Source organism: Ambystoma mexicanum, chromosome 3p (assembly GCF_040938575.1).
Source record: "Ambystoma mexicanum isolate Mex_15411 chromosome 3p, UKY_AmexF1_1, whole genome shotgun sequence".
Lineage (NCBI taxonomy): Eukaryota > Metazoa > Chordata > Amphibia > Caudata > Ambystomatidae > Ambystoma > Ambystoma mexicanum.
The window spans coordinates 877,647,549-877,671,027 of NC_090925.1; the positions used below are offsets into that span (position 1 = coordinate 877,647,549).

General features: G+C 47.4%; 1 protein-coding gene across 2 annotated transcripts in view; it reads right to left on the minus strand.

The window, feature by feature from the left end:
* LOC138581052 (uncharacterized) overlaps positions 1-23,479 on the minus strand; it is a 329,209-nt gene that overhangs the window by 152,712 nt on the left and 153,018 nt on the right. For both annotated transcript variants that reach the window (XM_069652092.1, XM_069652090.1), the window contains exons 3-5: positions 1,617-1,710; positions 1,127-1,181; positions 210-350 (exon numbers count right to left, since the gene is read on the minus strand). In XM_069652092.1, the coding sequence (XP_069508193.1) occupies positions 210-350; positions 1,127-1,181; positions 1,617-1,710 (290 nt within the window). The remainder of the gene's footprint in view (positions 1-209; positions 351-1,126; positions 1,182-1,616; positions 1,711-23,479) is intronic.

Genomic DNA, 23,479 nt, shown 5'->3' on the forward strand with positions numbered 1-23,479 from the left:
AAATCAGGCTGTGTGAAGAGAAACCCAGATCTCAGATTGTCCCTATGAAGGTACACTCCGACAAGCAACCGCAAAATACATCAAGCGGCCTCCAATACAGAGTGCTCAAGTGGCTTTACGATTAACAAAATATTACAGGAGAAAAGTTGACAAAGAAAAGGTAACAATACAACCTACACTAGCACAGTTGACGTCACATCAATGCTCACCCAGCCATAAGAGAGCCTTGTCCACATCGAATGGGTACTTCATATCACCATCCACGAGTCCTGGAGTGTCCACAAACGTGACAAGGCTGAACTTCTTCTGCTTAGAGGTAGATATCTCTGTGCTCAAGTATTCTGACACACCTGTAGTTAAGAAGGGAAAACTGAACTTAGATTCTATACGACCCAATCTACTATGGTCAGATCACCTGCAACCTCCCCAAACACACAATCTGACTTCCAGGCACCATCACAAGCAAAATCCTAGTACAAATATTCAGAATAATACCTAGAACATTATCCCCACAGAATTCCATGGACTACCATGGTGTACAGATCTGGCATTCATGGTCTATTGCTTCCTCCAACACCTTCTGCTCCCAAAGCAAGGTTTTTCTTTCCAAGTCACTTGGCAAGCCTACCTCTAAAAGATAAACATGAGGGGAGCTCCCAGCATATAACCATTATTTGTGTGCACTAGCCAAGTCCAGCTACCACAGCTTTTTAAAACCCCTAGTGAAAATGAACACTTAACTGTCCAATTCCTGAAAGATTGACATAAGGAGTGCACGAGGCTGAACATCACCGATTTGGATGGGGAGGTCCAGTGCCCACCCCTCCTCCTACCCTGGATGGATGTTGCTCTGGCACATCAAGACCTAGTGAGTGTGAACTGGCCAGCGCTACTCCAGCCAATCTCTGTCCTTGGTTCTACAGGATTAAAAAGGGACAGGTACGTTGACTGTGAGGCAGAGTATACAAAGGTTACCAGTTCTTTACATGCAGACAATTTCCCCTCACCAATGGCAAGTGCACATTTTCAGGCCTGGTGTAGACTACACTCTGAACTTGGCATTTTTAGTGTTTTGTTAAAGAAGTGCAGAGAAACATTGCTTTCCAACAATGAAAGAAATACATACCTTCGAAGGTCTGCAGAGGCTTGAAGTGAGGGTATAGGTGTAGCGTAGCATTGCCCTGTCGGAGAAAATAGACATGTCAGAAGCTTAGACTAGTTTTCATTGGCGAGCAACCACAACTAAACTTTGTTTCAATTATGACAATCATTTCCCAAATCTTAAATTACTAATTACATGCTCTCTTCTCCTTGCTGTGCGACATGCCCCCTGTAATTCCTTATCCGGTTTGCTACGTAGTACGAGATTAAAGTTAAACAATGCTTGCATTTCTCTTTGAAATTATTTGTTTTTATTCTGATTCATAGTTAGGAGAGGATTTGACAACTATATTGAGCCATACCACAACCTCATTTTTGAATCGGTACAGGTTTACTTAGCGAGAAACCAATTACCAGGCACATTCACTCTACATCCCAGCAAACAGGATCATCAATCTGGCGATTAGAACCAAGGCTACGACTTGTCCCAGAGGAGAAGAGATTAACATGCTCACCGTCAGTGACTCACGCTTGCGTCCACTGGTGATGAAGGTGAATCCCTGGGTCTCGATGGCCACACCGGTTCTCTGGATGTGCTCTTCAATGTACCTATAAAAAACAAAGGGGTCAGGAGGGTCTTATCACATTCTTCCAAACCAAAATATCAACATGGTACCCAAGAGCGACCAATATAATCACTCAGGTACACAATATGTTTCTGTATTTACAAATGGAGGAGGGAATACAAAGGGGAGGGGGGATAAGAGAACAGCTATTCTTGTAAGCTTTGCGAGATAGCAGTATTGTTACATGTGCAAAACAGACTCATGTAAAAACCGTGAGGACACAAAGTGTTAGATCAGACAAATAATGCCCATACAGGTTAGTAGGGCAAGGACTCTCGCAAACATCCTTTCGAGGTGATTTTTGCATTAGCATCTGCTGCTCACCATATTCCTACTCTTTAAGAAACTTCAGACCATTTAGGAGAGAGAATCTGTGCCTGCTAGGTCACATTTTGCTCAACATTTTAGAAACGTTCAGAGATCCATTGAGTTTAGTGAAAACTTCAGAATCACAACTGTACCTTTCAAATATAAAACATTTTAAGCCAATTATATGGCTTCAAAGATTAACAAACATCTACAGAACAAAAGTTCACTCCGATAGATTAATGTACCGATTTCTTCACACTTCTTCCAATCAAATATTCCAACTTGCATGCATAGTGTTTGCTCTCCATTCCCAGATATTCCCCAGATATTGTCAGTCTGACCCACACGATTTCTTGACCCACCCGGACTTTGCCTATATGTTCCTGTGCACAGTTATCCTACACTACTCCACATCCACTGACTGAGGCACTCCTACCCACTCCCTCCTGGAGCTTTCACAGCTTTGCTTCGCACATTGCTTAGCACATTTGCATTCTGGCCCTGGCCCCGTCCACTCTGGCCATCCTCAATTGTTCCCCCACCTCCCATGTGGGAGATGCGCAGGCTAGTATGTTGATAAGGGTGTAGCAACAGTTTAAATCTGCAGTCTAACACCACCAAATATGGAATTCATTGAAAAATGTAATCATTGCAGTGTGCTAAATAGAAAATTGATCCATTTTAAAGTTTTCACTTCTAGTGGTGACTTTTAAGGTCACTGGTGGTAAACCACTAGACCATATATGTATAATTGGTGGTAATGGATGGAATTCTTTGAAATCGCTACATGACCAAGACATTGCCCAGCGTCCTCAAGAAGGATGTCTCTCCAAGCCATCTTCAAAGGTTTGTGTTAGGCAACAATGGAGACAAAGCCATGATAATTCAGTATACAGGAAATAATGGCAGTGGATTCACAAAAGAAATGCTGGCTCTGACTTGCTACCAATAGACTGTTGACAGAATAACCAACCATTTGAGTCCCTTGTGTATTGAAATATGAAAAAGACCCTCCAACAGTCCAAGCACTGTTGAGATAAGTACCAGGGATGGGAGGAGCAGAACAGATTGGGAGGAAAATAACCTTATGACTCTGCATGTCTTGTGGGAACCCGGGGACCTGCAGAGCCTAATTAAAAGAAATTCAAAACAGAGAGGAACCTCAAAGATTAGTTGAGGAGCTCCAGCCGGATACAGTAATACAAAGGTGCATGAGCAGACATTAACATCTCTTTAGGGCCATTATGCTGGCAAAAGTCAGGCAAAGAAAGGGCGGTATAAAAAAAAACAATGACTGGCAGCTGACCCAGGGAATGAGTTGGAATAGGCTTAAAACAGATTATTGACCACTATCCTAGAAGTATGCCCCTGCGAGAGAGATTGACGCACAATAAAAATCTTAAGCAAAATAAAAAAGGGAATAGACAGCAGATTACTTGGATTGTTTGAAGATAATATAGCAAAACACTCAAACCACAGGATTCAGCTCAAGAGGTATTAGCCAATCCATTCATCACGGGAATCCAACCCAAACTGTAGGTGGAACTTGAGGCCATGTTGTAACGTTCAGTAGCTTGCCATGAACAAACAGAAAAACTACAAATTACTTACCCCTGGTAATGTTCTCTGATGGATATTCCTCGTCCTATATATTTAGATCTTGTTCTGCAATCTCAGAAAAAAATGTTCCAACAGCGGGGGACGCTGTGCGGCTTCAATGTCCCTAAGCGGTTACCATTCCTGTGTGCGGGAAGTCAATGATCGTATCAATAGCAAGAGCCGTGCCCCGTTAATCAGTTCCCAGTTGTTCCCATCTTCCTACTCAGCCGTTGGAGTTATGTAACCCGTATGGGTGTTTTTAAAGAGAAGAAACAAAAATGTGCTCTTAGAGGGGTAGGCTGGGGGTGCGGGGGGGATCAGAAAGAGCATTACAAGGGGTAAGTCATTTGTTCTTTTAATGGATTGTGTCCAGCCACAGATTCTTCATTTTAGATAAACTCCCATAGCAGTTTTGGAGGTGAGGGGGGTGGATTTTTGTGAAATCTTAATTGGCACATAATATTGTACAGAGTCACTCTTCCAAAGCAAGCGTCTTGGCCCGACAGGGTGTCCAAGCAATAAGAGCTTAGAGCATGTATGGAAGGAGGACCACGTTGCAGCATTGCAAGTGCCCTGCACTGGTACACCTCTTTGTATACACAAAGCAGTTGCCATTCTTCTGGTGAAATGGGCTCTTAAATTATTGGGGACATCCTTCCCAGCAATGCAGTAGCACTCCAAAATGCATAAAATAATCCATCCCGATAGGGTTTGCTTAGTCACAGCTTGTGTGTAATCCTGTCTGATCACTTTTACGTTTCAAGAATATCAGCTAAGAGCCTTTTTCGGGTATAGCCTGTGTAAACGCTCTTCATCCTTAGAAGGGTGAAGAGGGGGAATATAAAGAGCTGGCAATGTAATATTTTGTGTTAAATGAAATTCAGATACCACCTTGGGAAGGAAGGAGGAACAAACCCTCAAAACTACCTTCTCCTTAAAGAACACTGCAAATGGTAGTTTGCCTGATGAGGCTTCTGGCCCATCAACCCTTGCGAGCAGAATCGACAGCTAGTAAAAAGATGGGTTTCCAGCTTAATAACTTGAGAGGACAGGAATGAAGCGTCTCAAAATGCAACCCCATTAAAAAGGTAAATACCAAGTTCAAATCCCAGAACGGAACTAGAAAATTAACCAATGGCAATGTTGTCAGTCCTTTCAAGAATTGTATCACAATGGGCATCTTAAATCAACAGCCTTATTCCGGTGTGCTTTTGAATATAGACACCGCCAGCAAGTATCCCTTAACAGCAGCCACCTGCAGCTCCTGTGCAGCAAGAAGACCCGATCTTGGGGCAAACTCCTCTTTCCATTGCTGTGAGACGGTCTACAACATATCTGTTCTGGAGTGCCATCAACCTTACTGCTCGGAGCTCTTTCATAGCGTTGAAGCCATTGACTGTTGAGTTGATTGTCTGCATCAGCTCCCACCTCGTAATATGGAGTTTTCGCATTTGTGTATGTCTGTACAGCTGGAACTACTGACGCAAAGAAAATCTCTGTCCCATTGAACAATCGGCGCTCAGGTGGTATGTCGTCCAGAGAAGCTTTCCAATGCGGACGACAAGTAGTTTTGCCCCTTTACCCTACTCACTTCTACTGACCACTTCTTTCTTCTGGCATCATCCATTTTAGGGAAGTCTCCTGTTTTGATGTCTTTTTGTGGAACCACTAGTGCTGGCATATTGATGTGCACTAGTGAGCACACACCTCCCCAGTTGGGTGGCAGTGTTTCATATACCTTAGATCCGCACACCCAATAATGATCCAGCAACACTGCGGTCCCAACCTTCATGCCTGGACTCGGTCTGCTTGCAGTCTTTGTTTTCTCCAACCTTTACTGCACCATCATTCTGGAAACATAATGCTGCTTTCTTCAGTGGTATTTTGGGCATTGGTCCAGCTTCATTCTCCACCAAAGCCAGTAACATCACACTTGCATCCCATTCCTTTAGGCATTTGCCATTATCCGCCTGTACTGTGTTTACTGGAGCCGTCGGTAACGTGTGTGCTTTGCTCCCTAGTACACCTTTTTTCCATCCTTCAGCTGTGTGGCCGTACACAAGCATCTGTGGTCATTCCCACCATCCCGGTTATCCCATCTCATTGGGGCTCTTCTTAGAACATGGTAATTCTTTCAGTGTTGTTTTTGTCTCTCCTTTTTGTGGGCATCAGTTATGCATTGTATAGCCTGGTCTTTCTTCCAATAATTGTCCATCATGTCAAGCGTCTTGATGTAGCTATCTTCTTATCGGAATGTTGTCTTGAACATCCATCTCAATGTTGCCGTTCTCCCATGGAATCTTCCTCGGGTTGTACACATGGACAGGTACATAAGGCATTGTGCTCTTGCTGCTGGTATTTCAGTTGCCACAAATGTTCCGAGGCACTCATGACATAGGGGATAAGAGCAGACATAGCAACCCTCCCCTGTGGTTTGTTTGCCTACTTTAGTCATGTGCTTGTACCACATGTTATTGGAGTCTCGAGCAGTATCAGTGAGATTAAGAGCAACCCCTCATATCTACAGCAGCACTGAGTTTACCTCTCGTTACTGACCCAGCAGTGTTTACCACTCCACCTGACATGGCAGTTTCTCCTGCCAATGCTGGGGTGTGTTAGTAGGGGTTACAGCTTTATTCTTTCTAACAAAGGACATTCGACGAAAAAATAAGAGCAACAATACCAAATGAAAAGACAAGACGCAATTAGTACGTTTTTAATAATGGACCCCATTACTTACTCCTCTTCGGAATCTTGTGCAGCTTTAAAAATGTGTGTTGACCGCCTGCAATGCACCAGAAATGCATTAATGGGTTAGTAATTTATTAATTCAAGCCTGTGAACTTGATGTTGGGGCATTGCAAGGAAAAACGATTGTGATCCTAGAATACGAACAGTTTGGGAACAAAGTACTGCAAGCACAGAAGGGTTTCCTATATTCAATTGTGGGTAAGTTTGGGACAAATAGGCCAGGAAAACATGGAAAACCACACTAGGATGGCGTCTTCTAGTGCTGTTGGATCTCTTAACTAATTGGACAAAGTGGCCTTGGAAAGTCGTGGGATGTGGGTCATGGGGAAGCATCGGACACTAATAATGACACTGTAACAACAGTCGCAACTCATGATGAATGCTGTCAGTGTGCGAAAAGAAAAATAATAAACAGTGTACCCCCATTCTGAATGTGTAGGTAGTCCTTTCCCCAGCTCTCTTGCACAGGGAATTCACCATTTACATAACTTATGTCATCCGTACCCTTACGTCAGTAGTCTAGGCTAACCACCTAAACCTTTTACCTCAAGATTGAACATTCCCTAACCACGAACAAATGACATCTGCCGCCGCTCCTTTCTCAATTATACTTTACAATACTCAATACTTCAAGAATTCTGACCCATCACCCACCATCTTTTTACCACCCCCTCCCCCTCAATTTCCATGTGTCTCAGTCCATACTTACACTCCGTGATCTGCGGACGCTGCTCAGCCACCAGCTCTCTCCAAAACTGCCACTCCACCCTTCTGGTCTGCTGGGCTTCTCGTGGACCGCAGGCAGGATTTTCTCCACGGCGGCTCCTGACGGCCTTTGCACCGGGTGCACCTCTGCGTGACTCTTGCGCTCCGTAGGTTGCCTCACAGTCCTCCATGCGTTGCGACAGGAAAGGTAGCTTTGTGCGGAACGAACGTAGAGAACCGACCTCTGCTGTGAGGGGGCGTGGCTAAGGAGCCATGCAGTAGAATCTTGCTAATCCAGCGTGATCCTGGGAGATCACTGTAGCTACATGGTGCATTTGTGCAGATGAAAAGGCCATGCAGACAGGCGAGCGAACTGAGGGCTGAAGAAGACGGCCCGACTGACAGTTAGCAGTTGAATGCTGGCAACCCGAAAAGACGCGGGTGAAACAGGATGGCGGACTCAGAGTAACAAAGGCCCAAGCTGATAACTGCGGCAGTGTGGCATAACAGCAACGAGGCTCCGGAGGCAGCCGCACATTGAACCAAGTATTGCGGGAGGGGAGGGACTGGAGCTATAGTGGACCCACAAGGTCCTAAATTTAAGCGGCCTGCAAGTATGATGTGAACTTCCAAGCATGACCAATACGGAGTGAAGCAAGGCGAGTGTGGTCGCCTGGGGCAGGCGCGTGATCAGTGCTGCTGGAGCGCTGGAGGCATTGCAAGCCACGAGGGACAGAGCGCAGTGGTTCCGGCCCACAGTGCGACAGCTCCGGAGAGACCAAGTCAGCTGAAACAATCGGTTGTGGAGACGTGAGAGTGGCATAGCGTGTTTTAATAACTATTTGTGGTTTCCACTACGGTCCGGGCCACAGCAACGAGCGCTGCCGACTGACTGAAAAACAATTCGGCTGAAGGGCTCCACTGCGGTCCGGCCCAGAGGGGGGAGCAAAGCTTAACAGGGGAGTGGATGGGGATGCAGTTTCCACTGTGGCCCGGCTCACTGCAATGAGCACTGCCGACAGAGGACATTGATTGCATAGTGGGTCTGGCCATGGGATGGTGAGCGGCTTAAAGCACAAGCAAGTACGGATGCAGGCGGTTTCCACTGTGGTCCGCCTAGTGAAAAAAAGGGAACAGTAGCGAACGAGGGGAAAAGTAGCGATCGAGTCAATTTCAAATCAGGTTACACTGAGGCTCGTCCCAGAAAGAGGAGCGGAGCCTGATAAATAACATGGGCAGCAACATGCGGTTTCCACTGCGAGCCGGCCCAAACTGACCAGCGGCGGCAGTTAAGTCAACACGCATGGCATGAGCGCAATTTCCAACGTGAAGCGGCCAGGTTGTTGTTGTTGGAGTGCCAAGCGCACTGTTAATAAGTTGCCGAGGACACGGAGGCAACAGAAGGGGAGAGTGACAACTGCACGATTGAGACAACGTGGACCTGAGGAAGCCATAACAATGCTAGTCCGTACATGGCGGATACGCAAAGAAGGCTAGCATAGACAAACCATCCTCTGCTATCCATTTGCAAAGGTACACCAGAGGACCGAGGTTCGTGCTACAGTCACCGTTCAGCAGAGTATCCAGGCCCAACTAACCCTCCCCTGGCAATGACGGAGGACTCAGCCAAGGGCAAGTTAGTACTGTCCTTTATTTTCCACAACAGACAGGGATCATACAAGAAAACAAAATGTCCAGCAATCACAGCTCTTGGCCCGGGATCATGGGCTTTTGTTACCAGATGGCATTTGACCTCTCCCCAAAAACCTAAAAGCCCATTCTATTGGGTGGTAGTGCCTATAGAAGGCACCTATAGGTCTTAGCTAACTGGTCCTTACATGTCAGGTTGTCTTGCTTGAGATGTCCCCAAAAACTATCTATTATATTGTTGCAAGGTTGGAGGACTACCCATTGGCCCTTGCTCATTACCCACCAGCGCTCTGTGTACCTTCTCAATGTGATGAGAAAGACTGTCCCAATTGTTGCCACTGGTATGTCCACCTAGCCTGAGAGTGCCTGCAAATTGCAGTCTTAGTTGGGCAACACATTTATCAGTTCTTGTCTGCTTTGCTGGAAAAAGCTTCTCTTCCCACTGTGGGTACATTACTATTGTTCGATTCCGCCGCATCAGGTGGGTGAGGACTGCAAAACTGAGCATTTTGGTCTGCAATTAGTGAGGATGTATTCCGCTATTTTGCAGGTGGCTCCTTGCCCCTGGAGTCAGGAATGTTCCACCCACCTTTGCCCTTGGCTGAGAGCACTGCTCCTTTGCTTCGTGCTGCAGATTATGCATGTCTTCGTTCCTTGTTCTGAGGCCTGTAGATTTATGCACTTTCACTACAGTTCGATAGATATGATAGATATGAGATGAATTACTCACCGTAATCGTATTTCTGATGCTTGTATCTGCTTAGATTTACATGCTGTGCATAGGCCGACATCTAGTGGAAGCTGCAGAGTATAACAGTTGTTTTCGAAACTCGAAAAGGGACATCGACAGGGCGTACCAGTAATGCTATCCCTAGTGTGCCGTCCACTGTACCCATGATCCCTCACACGTTGGGATCCCTCAGATTGTTATTTTTCTGACATGAAGTAGCATGAGGTGTAGCGCGAGTACAGTTGTATCCAAGCAGATACGTATCGGACAAGCTCATAAGCATGCACAAGTCTTCTCTCCGAGGGGAGGAAGGGTGGTTCGCATGTGAATCTAAGCAGATACAAGCATCAGAAATACGATTACAGTGAGTAATGTATCCCTTCTGAGGCTTGTGTAATCTGCTTAGATCACATGCTGTGCATAGATTAGCAAGCAGTGGAAGAAGGAGGTGGGATGTGAGCAGGTGCATGAGCGAATAAATGTCTTAAAAATCGCTTGTCCCACTTGTGCATCTGTCTTGGAATGGGTGTCAATGCAGTAGTGCTGAGTGAAAGTATGTACAGAGCTCCATGTAGCTGCCCTGCAAATACTGTCTAAGGGGACATTTGAAATGAAAGCCACAGTGGCTCCAGTAAATCTTGTGGAGTGAGCCCTGGGCGTAAAAGGCAGTGTTTTATCTGATAGGGAATAGCACAGTTAGATACATCTGACTATCCACCTAGAGATGGCATTCTTAGAGATGCGGTCACCTTCTCTGCCTGGCGCTATGTAGACAAACAATTGATCCGTTTTCCTTAGTGGTCTGGTCTTGTCTACGTAGTAGAGGACTGCTCTCCTCACATCTAGTGTGTGAAGTTTTACCTCAGCTGAGCTGTTGGGATCCTGGAAGAAAGCCAGTAGCTCAACTGATTGGTTTACATGAAATTTGAAGATGAATTTAGGGGAGAACCTAGGGTGAGTACATAAAACCAGCTTGTCTTTGTGTACAACAAAGAAAGAATCCTGCACTGACGAAGCTTAGATTTCACTAACCCTTATTATGGAAGTGATGGCCACTAAGAAGGCAGTTTCATAAGTCAGGTGTTTGAGACTAGACTTGTGCATAGGCTCGAAGGGGGGTCCCATGAACTTAGCAAATACCACATTGAGGTCCCAACCTGGTGGCGGGTTAGAAATTGGAGGGTGGAGTCTCTTTACTCGTTCCATAAATGACTTGATGACCGGTACTTTCCACCATGAGACCTTATTATGAGAGGTTGTGTAAACTGACAAAGCTGCCAGGTGGACCTTTAGGGAGTTAAATACTAAGCCTGCATCTAGCAAATGGAGCATATAAGTAGGAATGTGGGATGGAGTACATTCTATGGGGTTGATCTGTTTAGCCTGTCACCAAATCACGAGTCTTCTCCATTTGTCAAAGTAACAGTGCCTAGGGTTTGCTTTTCTTGCTTCTTTCAAGATATCCATGCATCTCTGTGGCAGGTTGAGATGTCCGAACTCCGACTTCAGGAGCCATGTTGCCAAGTTCAGCGAGTGAGGCTGCGGGTGCACGGTTAGTCCCTTGTGCTGAGTGAGTAGATTGTACAGGCATGGGAGTTTGATGGGAATCGCACATCGCCAGTTTGCACAAATGTGGATACCATGGTTGTCTTGCCCAAATAGGAGCAACTAGGATAAGCGTCATAGGTTCCTTGTGGATTTCTTGTTCACCACCTTCCTCATGGGTGTTGGGGGGAGGGGGCGTAAGCAAATTTCCCTGACCAGTTCATCCATAGGGCGTTCCCCCTTGGAGCCTGGCTGGGGGAACCTGGAAGCGAAGTCTGGGCATTGACTGTTTTCGCTTGTGGCAAATAGGTCTATAGTTGGGAAAAACCATTGAGAGAAGAGGTGTTCTACGACTTGTTCGTGTAGACGCCACTAGTGTTCTTCTGGTAGGGGATCTCTGCTCACTGAGTCTGCTAGAGTTGAGTTCCCCTGGAACATGCAACGACAGGAACATCTTTCGTTTGAGTGCCCATTTCCAAATTTGCTGTGCAAGTCTGGGTAGATTTGGAGACCGTGTACCCCCCTGTTTGTTGATAGAAAACATTGCTGTGGTGCTGTCAGTTAGGATCTGCACAGATAGGTTTGTTACATGGTGTTTGAATGCCTGGAGGGCTTTGAATACTGCCAGAAGTTCCAGCAGATGGATGTGGCTCTGAGCGACAGTGCCAGACCACAGACCCTCAGCTGTGTGGTGAAGGTAGTGAGCCCCCTCCCCCCACCCTGTACCTCTCGATTGTAGAAAGGTTTTATTTTTGTTAGATTTTCTCTCGTCCACCAGCGAAGATTTTGTATGAAACGAAACTACCACTAGATCGTCCCACTGACCACCTGCTTGAGACCACTGTTTCGCCAACCACTCCTGCATGGGACGCAGGCGCGCGTGAGGGACCAGGTAAATGCAAGATGCCATCATGACTATTAAATGCATAGCTTTGCGCACCCTTATCTGGCAGCCGGCCTGATAATGTGGTATTTGCAGTAACACGTTTTTTACTATTTCCTCTGACGGAAAGACCAACCCCTCAGCTCCGAAGAACTGTTTTGTAGTGCTTGGCACTAGGCTTGACCTTTCTCATTGATGGAGCAGCCCAATTTAAAGAGGAAGTGGATTGTTCTCTGAATGTTTTGTCTGCAAATCTGGGGCGATTCCCGTGATGAGGTAGTCGTCCAGGCAAGGGTACACTGTGATTGCCTCCCTGCGCAGCTGTGCTGCCACCACCGCCAGTACCTTTGTGAATACCCTTAGAGCTGAGACTATTCCGAAGGGCAGCACCTTGAATTGGTAGTGCTGGTTCACCATCTTGAAATGCAAGAATCTTCTGTGCGTTGGGAACATTGATATTTGAAAATAGGCATCTTTCATATCCAGTGTTGCCATGTAATTCCCCCCTTTTTAGTAGAGGGATTACCTCTTGGAGTGAAGTCATGCACAACTTTTGTGGCTTGACATACTTGATTGCAGGGCGAAAATCTAATACTGGGCGCATTGTTAGATCTTTCTTTGGCACAATGAAGTAAGTTGAATAAATACCCCTGTTTACCTGGTTGGCAGGGAAGATTTTGATGGCGTCCTTTAATTGAAGTGTGGCTATCTCATCGAGAAGGATACACCGATGTTCTTCTGAGTGGGTCTTCTGTCGTGCAAGGTGGTTGTGGGGACGCTGGAGTAGTTCTATACAGTATCCGCCTGCTACTGTGGACAGCACCCATCTGTCTGAGGCGATTCCCTCCCATGTGTGGGTGAAGCTGGAAATGCATCCTCCTACTGGAGAATCATGGGAGGGCACCTGAAGTGGAATGTCACTTGCTCTGAGGTGGTGTGCTACCTCGAGCAGGGCCTCGGCCCCGACCACGACCTCTGGGTTGTCCTCTGGGATAGCTCTGGGAGGATTGGCCTTGATTATTTCCCCAGATGGGACCCTGGCCTTGATAGTAGCTGAATCCTCGTTGAGTTTTGGCCTCGAAAACAGCAAACATTTCCGTTACCCCTTTGACCAGAAGGCTTGTTAGGGAGTTGACCTAAAGATTTAAGAGTGTCATACTCGTCCTTTGCTGTATTAAGTGCCTCTTCAACGGCTTTACCAAAGAGCACATTAGGTTCCACTGGCATGTTTATTAGTGTGGCCTGCTTTTCGGGTCTAAAACCTGACTGGCGCAGCCATGCATGCCTCTTAACGGTCCCTTGCGCAATGACTCTTCCAGCATTGTCTGCCGCGTCAACAATGGATTTAAGGAGACAGCTAGGCACCACCCTCCCATGTGCAGGCACTTGTGCTGGTTGGGATTTGAGTGGCTCTGGGGCAGATGAAAGTAACGCAGACATTTCTTCCCACTTGTGGCAGTTGTAACTAGCCAAGACAGTTGCATTGTTCGCTATAATGGTTTGATAGGCCGCATAGGAGGCGATCTTTCTGCCCATGGCATAGATCTTTTTGTTCCCTTTATCAGGTGGAGCCTCATAGGAAGCAAGGGATGTGCCTGCTCTCTTTCTAGTTGTAGTGACAATTAAGGAGTATGGTTTTAGTTGGTCTCTAATATATAATGGGTCTGAAAGTTGCAGGCATGAATAATTTCTCCACACGTGGGTTTACGGCCCGTGTGAGATTGGGGGCTTCTAAAGATGGCTGTATTCTGCGCTGCACTGATTTTAGTAGTGGGATAAACTGGGCCACTGTCTTTTTGTCCTCGAAGGTTTGTTCTGCAAAGTCTCTATCCTCCTGTACCTCCTAGGTGTCAATCTGAAAGTGCTCAGCTGCTTTGGCTAGTACTTCATTAAGGAGGGGGTAGAATATCGATAGGAGAATCGACAACCGGAGTATCTTGGTTAAGAGGGGAATCTATGGAGTACATATTTGCTTCTTGGTCTGCCTTTTGGTCCTCGTCATCCCCATAAGGGTCCTCTGTATCCTCATCAATAAACTGAGGGTCAGCTGTTTCTACAAAGGATAGATCTTTTCTGGGTCGGATTCAGGGTCATAAAGATCCACGACTGTGCTCTGTAAAGGAGCATTTGAACGAAACCTCTTAGAAGGGGGTTGTGTAGGTAAGGCAGACGCTTAAAAGCAAGATGGGCCTGTGGTGGGGGGAGAGGAGATGAAGCTCTGAAGTTAATCAGGGTTCTTGTCGAAACAATTGTCCCTAAAAGGTAATTCTTCTCATCACTCTGTCAATATCTTGAGAAGACCATTCTTTGGAACTTGGGATCACTACAGATTATGGAGAAAGTCCTAAGGCCTTCATCAGTGGGAGGTACCAGCTTAGGCCTAGAATCCTTAGGTTTCTGTTTGGGCCTGGATTGTTTAGGCTTTTCCTTTTGATGTGTCTTTTCCCTAGGAGGGTTCTCGTCCCTATGAGGAGGGGGGGGGGGGGGGGGTTTAGATGTCTTCTTGTGATGTTTTTCCCCACCCTGGTGCCCAGTGGAGGGTTTTACAGACTTTTTGGGTGCCTGACACCTTATCTGATGGTAAGCGTCGAATTTTGGATGCAGGGGCCGAGGCCTCGTCCGCAGACGATCGATCTTCGGGGGAGTTTTGCGTGCGACACCCTTGCAGTCTTGACGGGTGTGGCCCTGCCGTGTGGCGATCGAGCGAGATTGCCCAGAGGACCAGGACTCAGCGGACCTTACCCTGGTTGTCGTACACTGTCGATCACTCGACCCATGTATCAAATCTCAACCCAGGCTTATGTGCTTAGTGGTGTGTGTCTTTGCAGCGCTACCGCTGCCGGGTGTAGTCCCCACAAAAATGGCCGCCGGCCTGTCCTACAGGGTCCGGGGCCTACGCTTGAGTAGCTGGAGCTACTCCGTAGCCCTCGCCGTCCGAAAGGAACTCCACTATACGCGTCCGTCTAGAATGGCGAAGAAAACAATCTGAGGGATCCTGATGCATGAGAGATCATGGGTACAGTGGACGTCACACTAGGGGTAATATTACTGGCACGCCATGTCGACGTCCCTTTTCGAGTTTCGAAAAACAAACGAATACTCTGCAGCTTCCACTAGATGTCGACCTATGCACAGCATGTGAAGCTAAGCAGATACAAGCATCAGAAATACGATTATGGTGAGTAATGGATCATTTGTTTTTCGAAACTCGAAAAGGGACGAACAGGACGTGCCAGTAATACTATCTCTAGTGTGACGTCCCCTGTACCCATGATACCCTCACGCGTGTAGGACCCTCAGATTGTACTCCCGCTACTTCTCATGCTACCTCATGTCAGAAAAAATAGAGTATCCAAGCAGATAAGATGGATAAGACTACATGCATCTATGCGCCTTCTCTCAGAGGGGAGGAAGTGCGGGCGCATGTGAATCTAAGCAGATACAAGCATCATAAATACGATTACGGTGAGTAATGTATCCCTTCTGATGTTTGTGAACCCGCTTAGATCACATGCTGTACATAGATTAGCGAGCAGTTTTAGAAGAAGGAGGTGGGATGTGAGAAGGGTCAAGAGCGAACAAATGTCTTAGAACCGCTTGTCCCACTTATGGATCTGTCTTGGAATGAGTGTCAATGCAGTAGTGCTGAGTAAAGGTGTTAACAGAGCTAAATGTAGCTGCTTTGCAAATACTGTCTAAGGGAACATTTGCAATGAAAGCCAGAGTGCCTCCAGTACCTCTTGTGGAGTGGGCCCTTGGCGTAAAAGGCAGTGTTTCATCTGAAAAGGAATAGCACAGTTGTATACATCTGACTATCCACCTAGAGATAGCATTTTTAGAGATGCAATCTCCTTCTCTGCCTGGCGCTATGGAGATGAACAGTTGATCTGTCTTTCTTAGCGGTCTGGTCTTGTCTATGTAGTAGCCCTCCTCATATCTAGTGTGTGGAGTTTTACCTCACCAGAGCTTTTGGGTTCCTGGAAGAAAGCTGGTGGCTCAATAGACTGGTTAAAATTGAATTTGGAAATGAAGTTAGGTGAGAACCTAGGGTGAGTGTGTAAAACCAGTTTGTCCTTATGTATAGTAAAGAAAGGATCCTGCATGGACAGAGCTTGGATTTCACTGACCCTTTTTATTGAAGTGATGGCTACTAAGAAGGCAGTTTTATAAGTCAGGTGTTTGAGGCATGGGCTCAAAGGGTGGTCCTATGAACTTAGCAAGTACCACATTAAGGTCCCAACCTGGCGGTTGGTTAGAAATTGGAGGGTGGAGTCTCTTTACCCCTCCCTTAAATGCTTTGACGACTGGTACCTTCCACCAGGACACCTTGTTATGTGAAGTGGTGTAGGCTGACAAAGCTGCCAGGTGTACCTTTAGCGAGTTAAACACTAACCCTGCATACAGTAGGTGGAGCATATAGGTTAGAACATTAGAAGGAGTACAATCAACGGGGCTGATTTGCTTATTCTGGCACCAAATTACGAATTGTTTCCATTTATTGTAGCAACAGTGCCCCGTGTTCGGTTTTCTTTACTCTTGCAAGATATCCATACATCTCTGCGGTAAATTGAGATGTCCGAACTCTATGACTTCAGGAGCCATGCTGCCAAGTTCATCGAGTTGGGCTGAGGATGCACGGTTAGCCCTTTGTGCTGGGAGAGTAGGTTGTACTGGCACGGTAGTTTGATGGGGGTCGTACACCACCAGTTTGCACAGGTGTGGATACCATGGTTGTCTCGCCCACATAGGAGCAACTGGGATGAGCGTCATTGGTTCCCTGTGGATCTTGTTCACCACTTTCCTCATCAGAGTGGTTGGTGGAAAAGCATAGGCAAATATCCCTGGCCAATTCATCCATAGGGTGTTACCCTTGGAGCCTGGCTGGAGGAACCTGGATGTGAAGTTTGGGCATTGCCCGTTTTTGCTTGTGGCGAATAGGTTTATAGTGGGGAAACCCCACTGAGAGAAGAGGTCTCCTACGACCCCTTCGTGTAGTCACCACTCGAGTTCCTCTGGGAGGAGATCTCTAGATCTCTGCTCAGAGCGTCTGCTAGCGAGTGGAGTTCCCCCAGAACATGTTGGGATGACAGGTAAATCTTCAGTTTGAGTGCCCATTTCCAAACTTTCTGGGCAAGCTTGGATAGATTTTGAGAACGAGTGCCCCCCTGTTTGTTTAAGTAAAACATTGCAGTTGTGCTGTCTGTTAGGATCTGCACTGACTGGTTGGATAGGAGGGGTTTGAATGCCCAAAGCGCTCTGAAGGCTTCCAGAAGTTCTAGCAGATTGATGTAGTTCTGAACCACCTTGTGAGACCAGAGACCCTGAGCTGTGTGGTGAAGGTAGTGAGCTCCTCACCCTGCCAGGGAGGCGTCTGTTGTGACAACAGCCTATCGTTGGATCGTAGAAGGGTTTTCCCTTCGTAAGATTCTCTTGACCATCAGCGAAGACTCTGTACTAGTGTTGGCGAAACGACCACTAGATCGTACCACTTGCCTGAGACCACTGTTTCGCCAACCATTCATGCATGGGTCGCATGCCCAGGCGCACGTGGGGAACCAGGTATATTCAAGATGCCATCATGCCTAGCAAACGCATAGCTTTGCGCACCCTTATTTGGCAACTGGCCCGAGATTGAGGAATTTGCAGCAGCACATTTCGAATTCTTTCCTCTGATGGAAAGGCCAACCCCTCTTGGGTATTTAGGTCAGCTCCTAGGAAATGTTTTGAGGTGCTTGGCACCAGGCTTGACTTTTTATCATTTTTTGAGAAGCCCAATTGAAGAGGAGGTTGATTGTTCTTTGGATGTTTAGTCTGCAAATTAGGGGGTACTCTCTTGTAAGGAGCCAGTCGTCCAGCTAAGGGTACACTGGATTGCCTCCCTGAGTAGGTGCGCCGCCGCCACCACCGCCGCCAGTACCTTGGTGAATACCCTTGGAGCCGAGGATATTCCGAAGGGGAGCACCTTCAATTGGTAGTGCTGGTTGTGCATCTTGAAACGCAAGAATCTTCTGTGTGCTGGGAACATTGAAATATCAAAATAGGCATCTTTCATATCCAATGTTGCCATGTAATCCCCTTTTTTAGTAGAGGGATACCTCTTGTAGTGTAGTCATGCAGAATTGTTGTGGCTTGACATACTTGTTTGCAGGGCGCAAATCTAATACTGGGCGCATTGTCACGCATTGTCAGATTTTTTTTTGGCACAAGGAAGTAGGTTGAATAAATACCCCTGTTTACCTGGTTGACCGGGACAACTTCTATGGCATCCATTGCTAGAAGAACGGAGATCTCCTCGAGCACCCATCTGTCCGAAGTGATTCCCCCCCCCCTCCCATGCGTGAGTGAAGGTGGAAATGCACCCCCCTACTGGGGATGTATGGGAGGGGACGCAAAGCGGAACATCACTGGCTGTTGGGTGGCTTACCACCTCTGGCGGGGCTGACTCTACCCCGAGTGAGACCCCTGCGTTGCCCTATGGGGTAGCCCTGTGAGGATTGGGATTGGTTGTTACCCCATGAGTTTCCCTGGTTTTGGTAATAATTTGAACCCCTTTGGGAATTTTGGCCCCGAAAGTGGCGAAAATTGTTGTTAGCCCTCTGTCCAGAGGGTTTGTTGGTGAGTTAGCCAAGAGATTTCAGGGTCTCGTACTCATCCTTTGTCGTCTTTAAAGCTTCCTCAACTGCCTTGCCGAATAGTGCATTCGGCTCCACAGGCCTATCTATTAGGGTTGCTTGGGTTTCAGGTTTGAAACCCGGCTGTCTAAGCCAAGCGTGACGCTTGATGACAGTGCCCTCAGCGATTAACCTCCCAGCATTATCCTCTGCATCAAAGTTAGTCTTCAACATGCAGCCTGATACAGATATCACTTCTGCTGCCACCCGAGCCAACTGGCTCTTTAAGGGGTCGTGTGCGGAGGAAACCAAAGCGGACATTTCCTCCCACTGATGGCAATTGTAGCTTGCCAAAAGGGTGGCATTGTTGGCAATTCTTGCCTTTTAGGCCGCAGTGGAGGAAACCTTTCTCCCCTGGCCATATAGACGTTTGCTCTCCTTATCAGGAGGTGCTTCCGAGGAAGCAAGCAGGGTGCCTGCCCTCTTCCTGGTGGTTGTTACGACAAGGGAATCCTGTTTTAATTACCCCTAATGTACAGGGGATCGGAGGGTGCGGCAGGGAACAATTTCTCGACCCGCAGATTAACCGCTCAAGTGAGATTTGGGGTTTGCAGCGAGGGATCAATTCTGCGCTGGATGGACTTTAGCAATGGGATAACTTGAGTAATGGCTTTCTTATCCCCTAGTATTTCTTCAGCGAAATCCCTGTCTTCCTGAACACCCTGTGTGTTAATACATAAAGTCGGCAGCCGCCTAGCCAGCACCTCACTGAGGGGTTGGTTGTCAACAGGCGAGTCATGCACCAGGGGGTGGGGCGGGGGGGGGTCTTAAGCAACTGGGGAGTCAATGTTGTAAGCTTCAGCTTCATCATCCTCCTCTTGGTCTTCGTCATCCCCATAATAAGGATCACCCGCCTAGTCATCAACATATTGAGGCTCTGTTTAAACACAATATGAATCAGGGTGGTCAGGCTTCACCACGAAGGGGTCTATGACCAAGCCCCGGAAAGGGGCATCTGAGCAGAGTTTTTTTTAGTAGGGGGTTGGGAGGACCCAGGTGTTACCTTGGACCCAGAAGGGGCAGAGGTAGGACGGGTGCTAGAGTAACTACAAAAGTAGTTGGGGTCCTTTTCATAAAAAAGTTAGCCATTTCTTGACCCTGTCAATGTCTGCTGAGCTCCATTCTTTAGAGCTAGGAATAATAACTGGTTCTGGTTCCTCATCGGTGCCCATATCCTCAGCAGTGGGAGGAATGAGTCTTGTTTTAGGGGTAGGTTCCGAAACTTTAGACTGCCCAGTTACCTTTGGGGCCTTATGCTTCTCCCTATGAACATGGGGACCTGAAGATGTATTTTGCTGTTTGTCCCCTCCCCCATGGCTAGAGGAGTGTTTACCAGAGTTTTTTAGGGGCCTCTGAGGGGTCCGACGCATCGCGTCGAGTTTCAGAGGCGGGAGTCGAAGGACGACGTCGAATCTTGGGAGTACGGTCAGACGCATCGCGTCTAGCCTCTTGAGGGTGCCAGGCGGTATCGTCATCCGACGATCGGGCCTCAGGGAATGTTGATCGGGCGACACCTTTATCAACCGAAGACGGTTGGGCTTTGTCATGAGGTGAACAGGAACACCCAGAGGACAAAGATTCATTCGACCGCTCTCGTGGTGTCGTCCGGTACCGATCGCTCACCAAGCGTGTTGAGTCACAGCCGGGGCTGATGTACTTAATGGTGGTAGAATATGCAGCACTCTTGCCGGCGGGTGTTGTCCCCACAACTTGGCCGCTGGCCAGTCCTTCGGGTCAGGGGCGTGCGTGCGGGTGTCCAAAGTCACCCCTTTGCCCTCGCCGTCCAATTTCACTGCATTGCTGCCATCGCTGAATGTCCCCTCCACGTCCATGGCCTCTAGTTGCCTGGCGTAGTGGGCCCAGCGCTTCGCCGAGCAGTCCTTAATGGTCTTCGGCTTGAAGAGCTTGCAAGCTCGACAGGTAGCCTCGGGGTGGTCTTGTGGGAGACACAGATTGCACGTAAGGTGCTTATCCACCCAGGGAAACTTTCTATTACATTTAGGGCAGAATTTGAATGGAGTACTCTCCATATTGTACAAAATGGCAGCAGGCAAGTATATATATGAAAGGGGGAATAGAGAGCCTATATGACCACCCCACACTCTCCCTGCTGTATAGGGCCGAGGCCAGAGGCCTTCCAAGGCCCGGAGTCCGTCGTGGCAGTCCTAGACAGCTGATTTTGCCGATCTTCACCGGCGTCGGTTTACGGCGTAGGGTGGAAGGGGGAAAGGAGAAGTATTAACGGTAATTGAACTATAAAACGGCTTAGAGCTGAAGGAACTCCGCAACATGCTTCCGACTAGTATGGCGGAAAAAACAATCTGAGGGTGCTACATGCATGAGGGATCATGGGTACAGGGGACGTCACACTAGGGATGGTATTACTGGCACGCCCTGTTCGATGTCTCGAAAAACAAACTAATACTCTGCAGCTTCCACTAGCTGTCGGCCTATGCACAGCATGTGATCTAAGCAGATTCACAAACATCAGAAAAATATATATATATATTCCCTGAAGTTCCAGATGGTTAGTAACACTAAGCAGCTGCAAGCTTGTTTTCAGCATTTGGCTAATGAGAGACTTGCGATAGCATGTGCACGCATCTGTCCTCTATTGAACTGTGCATGCATGTTCTTCGTGTGTGCACGTGTGTCCATGTAACGTCATGCAGGGATGAGAGTTTGCTTCGTGGTTAATGTTACTAAGTCGTGGTGTCCCTAATGACATCAGCACAGCTGGATATTTATCTCTCGTCAACCTGGTCCAGTGTTGAGGCACCTGTGTCCGCAAAGACGTCAGCTGGATAGGGTTTGAATGGTTGTCCAAGAGAATATCTGCTCACATATGTAGTATTTACTGGCCCTCCTTGGGCCTGGCCAAGCATCTCTCGTTTTTTAGTCTTTGGGCTGTCATGCATATAGAGCCCACAAAAGCCATTCCAGGGACCCTCTCTTCAGGACAGTAGATGGACATGTCTAAAAGGTCCAGGTACCACGTCCTCGCAGGGCAATCAGGATCATGGATTGCCTGAACTTCCTTAACCTCTCAATGAGGAATGACAGGGATTGGTGGGAAAGAGTACATGAATGGAAAATCCGATTCCACTACAAGTGCGCCCCCCAGAGTCCCTCGGAGGAAACTGCCTGTAGAACTTGGACGTAAACATAGTCACTTGAGGGATTCACAAGAGGGCGAAGGACTTCCTTAGCTAACTCCCACTAGTGGGAGATCATGCTCTGCCTGCTCACAGCGTCTGCTGTTGTATTCTCCTTCCCGGCTAGATGAACAGCCGACAAGAGATCCCGTTTTGTAGACCCCAAAACTAGAGTTGCATTGCCTCTTTGCACATTGGTAGTGACCCTACACTACCTCTTCTGTTGGGGTAATTATCCGTCATCAGGAAGTTCTTGCCCTGGATAGAAGGCAAAAAGGCCATCAGCACAAGTCTAAACACCCTAAGCTTTAACAGGTTTATGTGTACTCTTAATTCTGACGGGGAACAAAGGTTGCTCATCGTCAGATGGTTCATGTGTGCTGCCCACCCCATGAAGGAGGCATCTGTGACTACAGTCATTTCCGGCCAGGGTTTCCGGCCCATAAGAGGCGATCCTGTGCTACCTTGCTTTGGACCTGAAGGTGGTCCACCACCCTGCCCGAGAGCTAGGACCATTGGGATCTGAAGACCCATACAAGGTACCTCATCCTCGGACACACCAGGAAAGCGCAGGATGCCATGAAGCCCAGCAACCTCAGAAAGTCTTATTCCAGAAGATGGAGCATTTTGAAATCTCATTACAATCTGTTAGGAAAGCTTCATTTTAGCAACTTCCCCCTCCATTGTTCTATAGATCCCCAAACCTTTAGCTTTTGTTTTAGAACCCATCCTGATTTTTCTTTTACAGGGAAGTGAAGACTTCAGTTTCACTCCCATGGCCTTATTGCTCATTTTGTTATGGGGAAACTGAGCAGTCCTCCGGACTATCAGCACTGGGAAATTAGGTTTCCCTTGTGTCTTTTTACCTTATTTGTTAAGCATCTTTTTACACTTGTGATCTATGGTTCATTTCATATGCACCTAAAGACAAGCTTGTGGCAGAAAACTTATTTCTTTTTAAAAATGTTTTTTTATTTCTTGGGGCAACATTCGTTTTTACCATTTATGGCTACTGAACATGGATAGTGCCCTAAAATGTCAACGCCACAAGAATGTTTTTGATCTTTGACAATATTGTTTGGCCCACCTCCTGTCTTCTCACATCAGAAAATCCCATAGGTCATGCTCTTGCCTGGGAAAGCAGCTGCTTTTGCGAGCTTGCGATGTCTTTGTGTGTGCTTTGCCAAGGAACGGGGTGGGACTGGATTGTTCCATTCCACATCCATGGTGCCTGAGTGTTTAGGTGTGTGGTAAGAGTGAAACCCACAGTGTTCCCTCACTGGACCACTGCTGGCTGTTTGAATTGTGCAGATTCTTACCATTGGTGGGCTTGGACTTGCTTCTAGACAGAATCATGGATAAGAGGACTCCTGCAGCAATGTCTTCAGATGAGCGTTGGGAGTCCAGTATCCTGTGTAGAAGAGCAGAGGAACTGAATATCCATGGACGACTCCCGAAGAGGCCCAGCAACCCCTTCAGCGATAGGCCCCGTGAAGCACTGCTGGACTGCCTGATCTGCAGAGGCCCTTTGGTCCCACCAATCCAAGGCTTGAAGCACCACAATCAGTTTTGACGCGTTCATGAATCCAGCCGTCTCGAGTCTTCTGAAGTGCCCCTTGTCCACCCGGTGGAATGACTAGCTCTCCAGTGGGCTACCTCACTAGAACCATCACCATTCTGCATTCGTCATCGAAACTTCGGTAGTCGCAACTTCGGTAGTCGCCAGCCTATGGTGCATGTCACGTGCCTGCTGA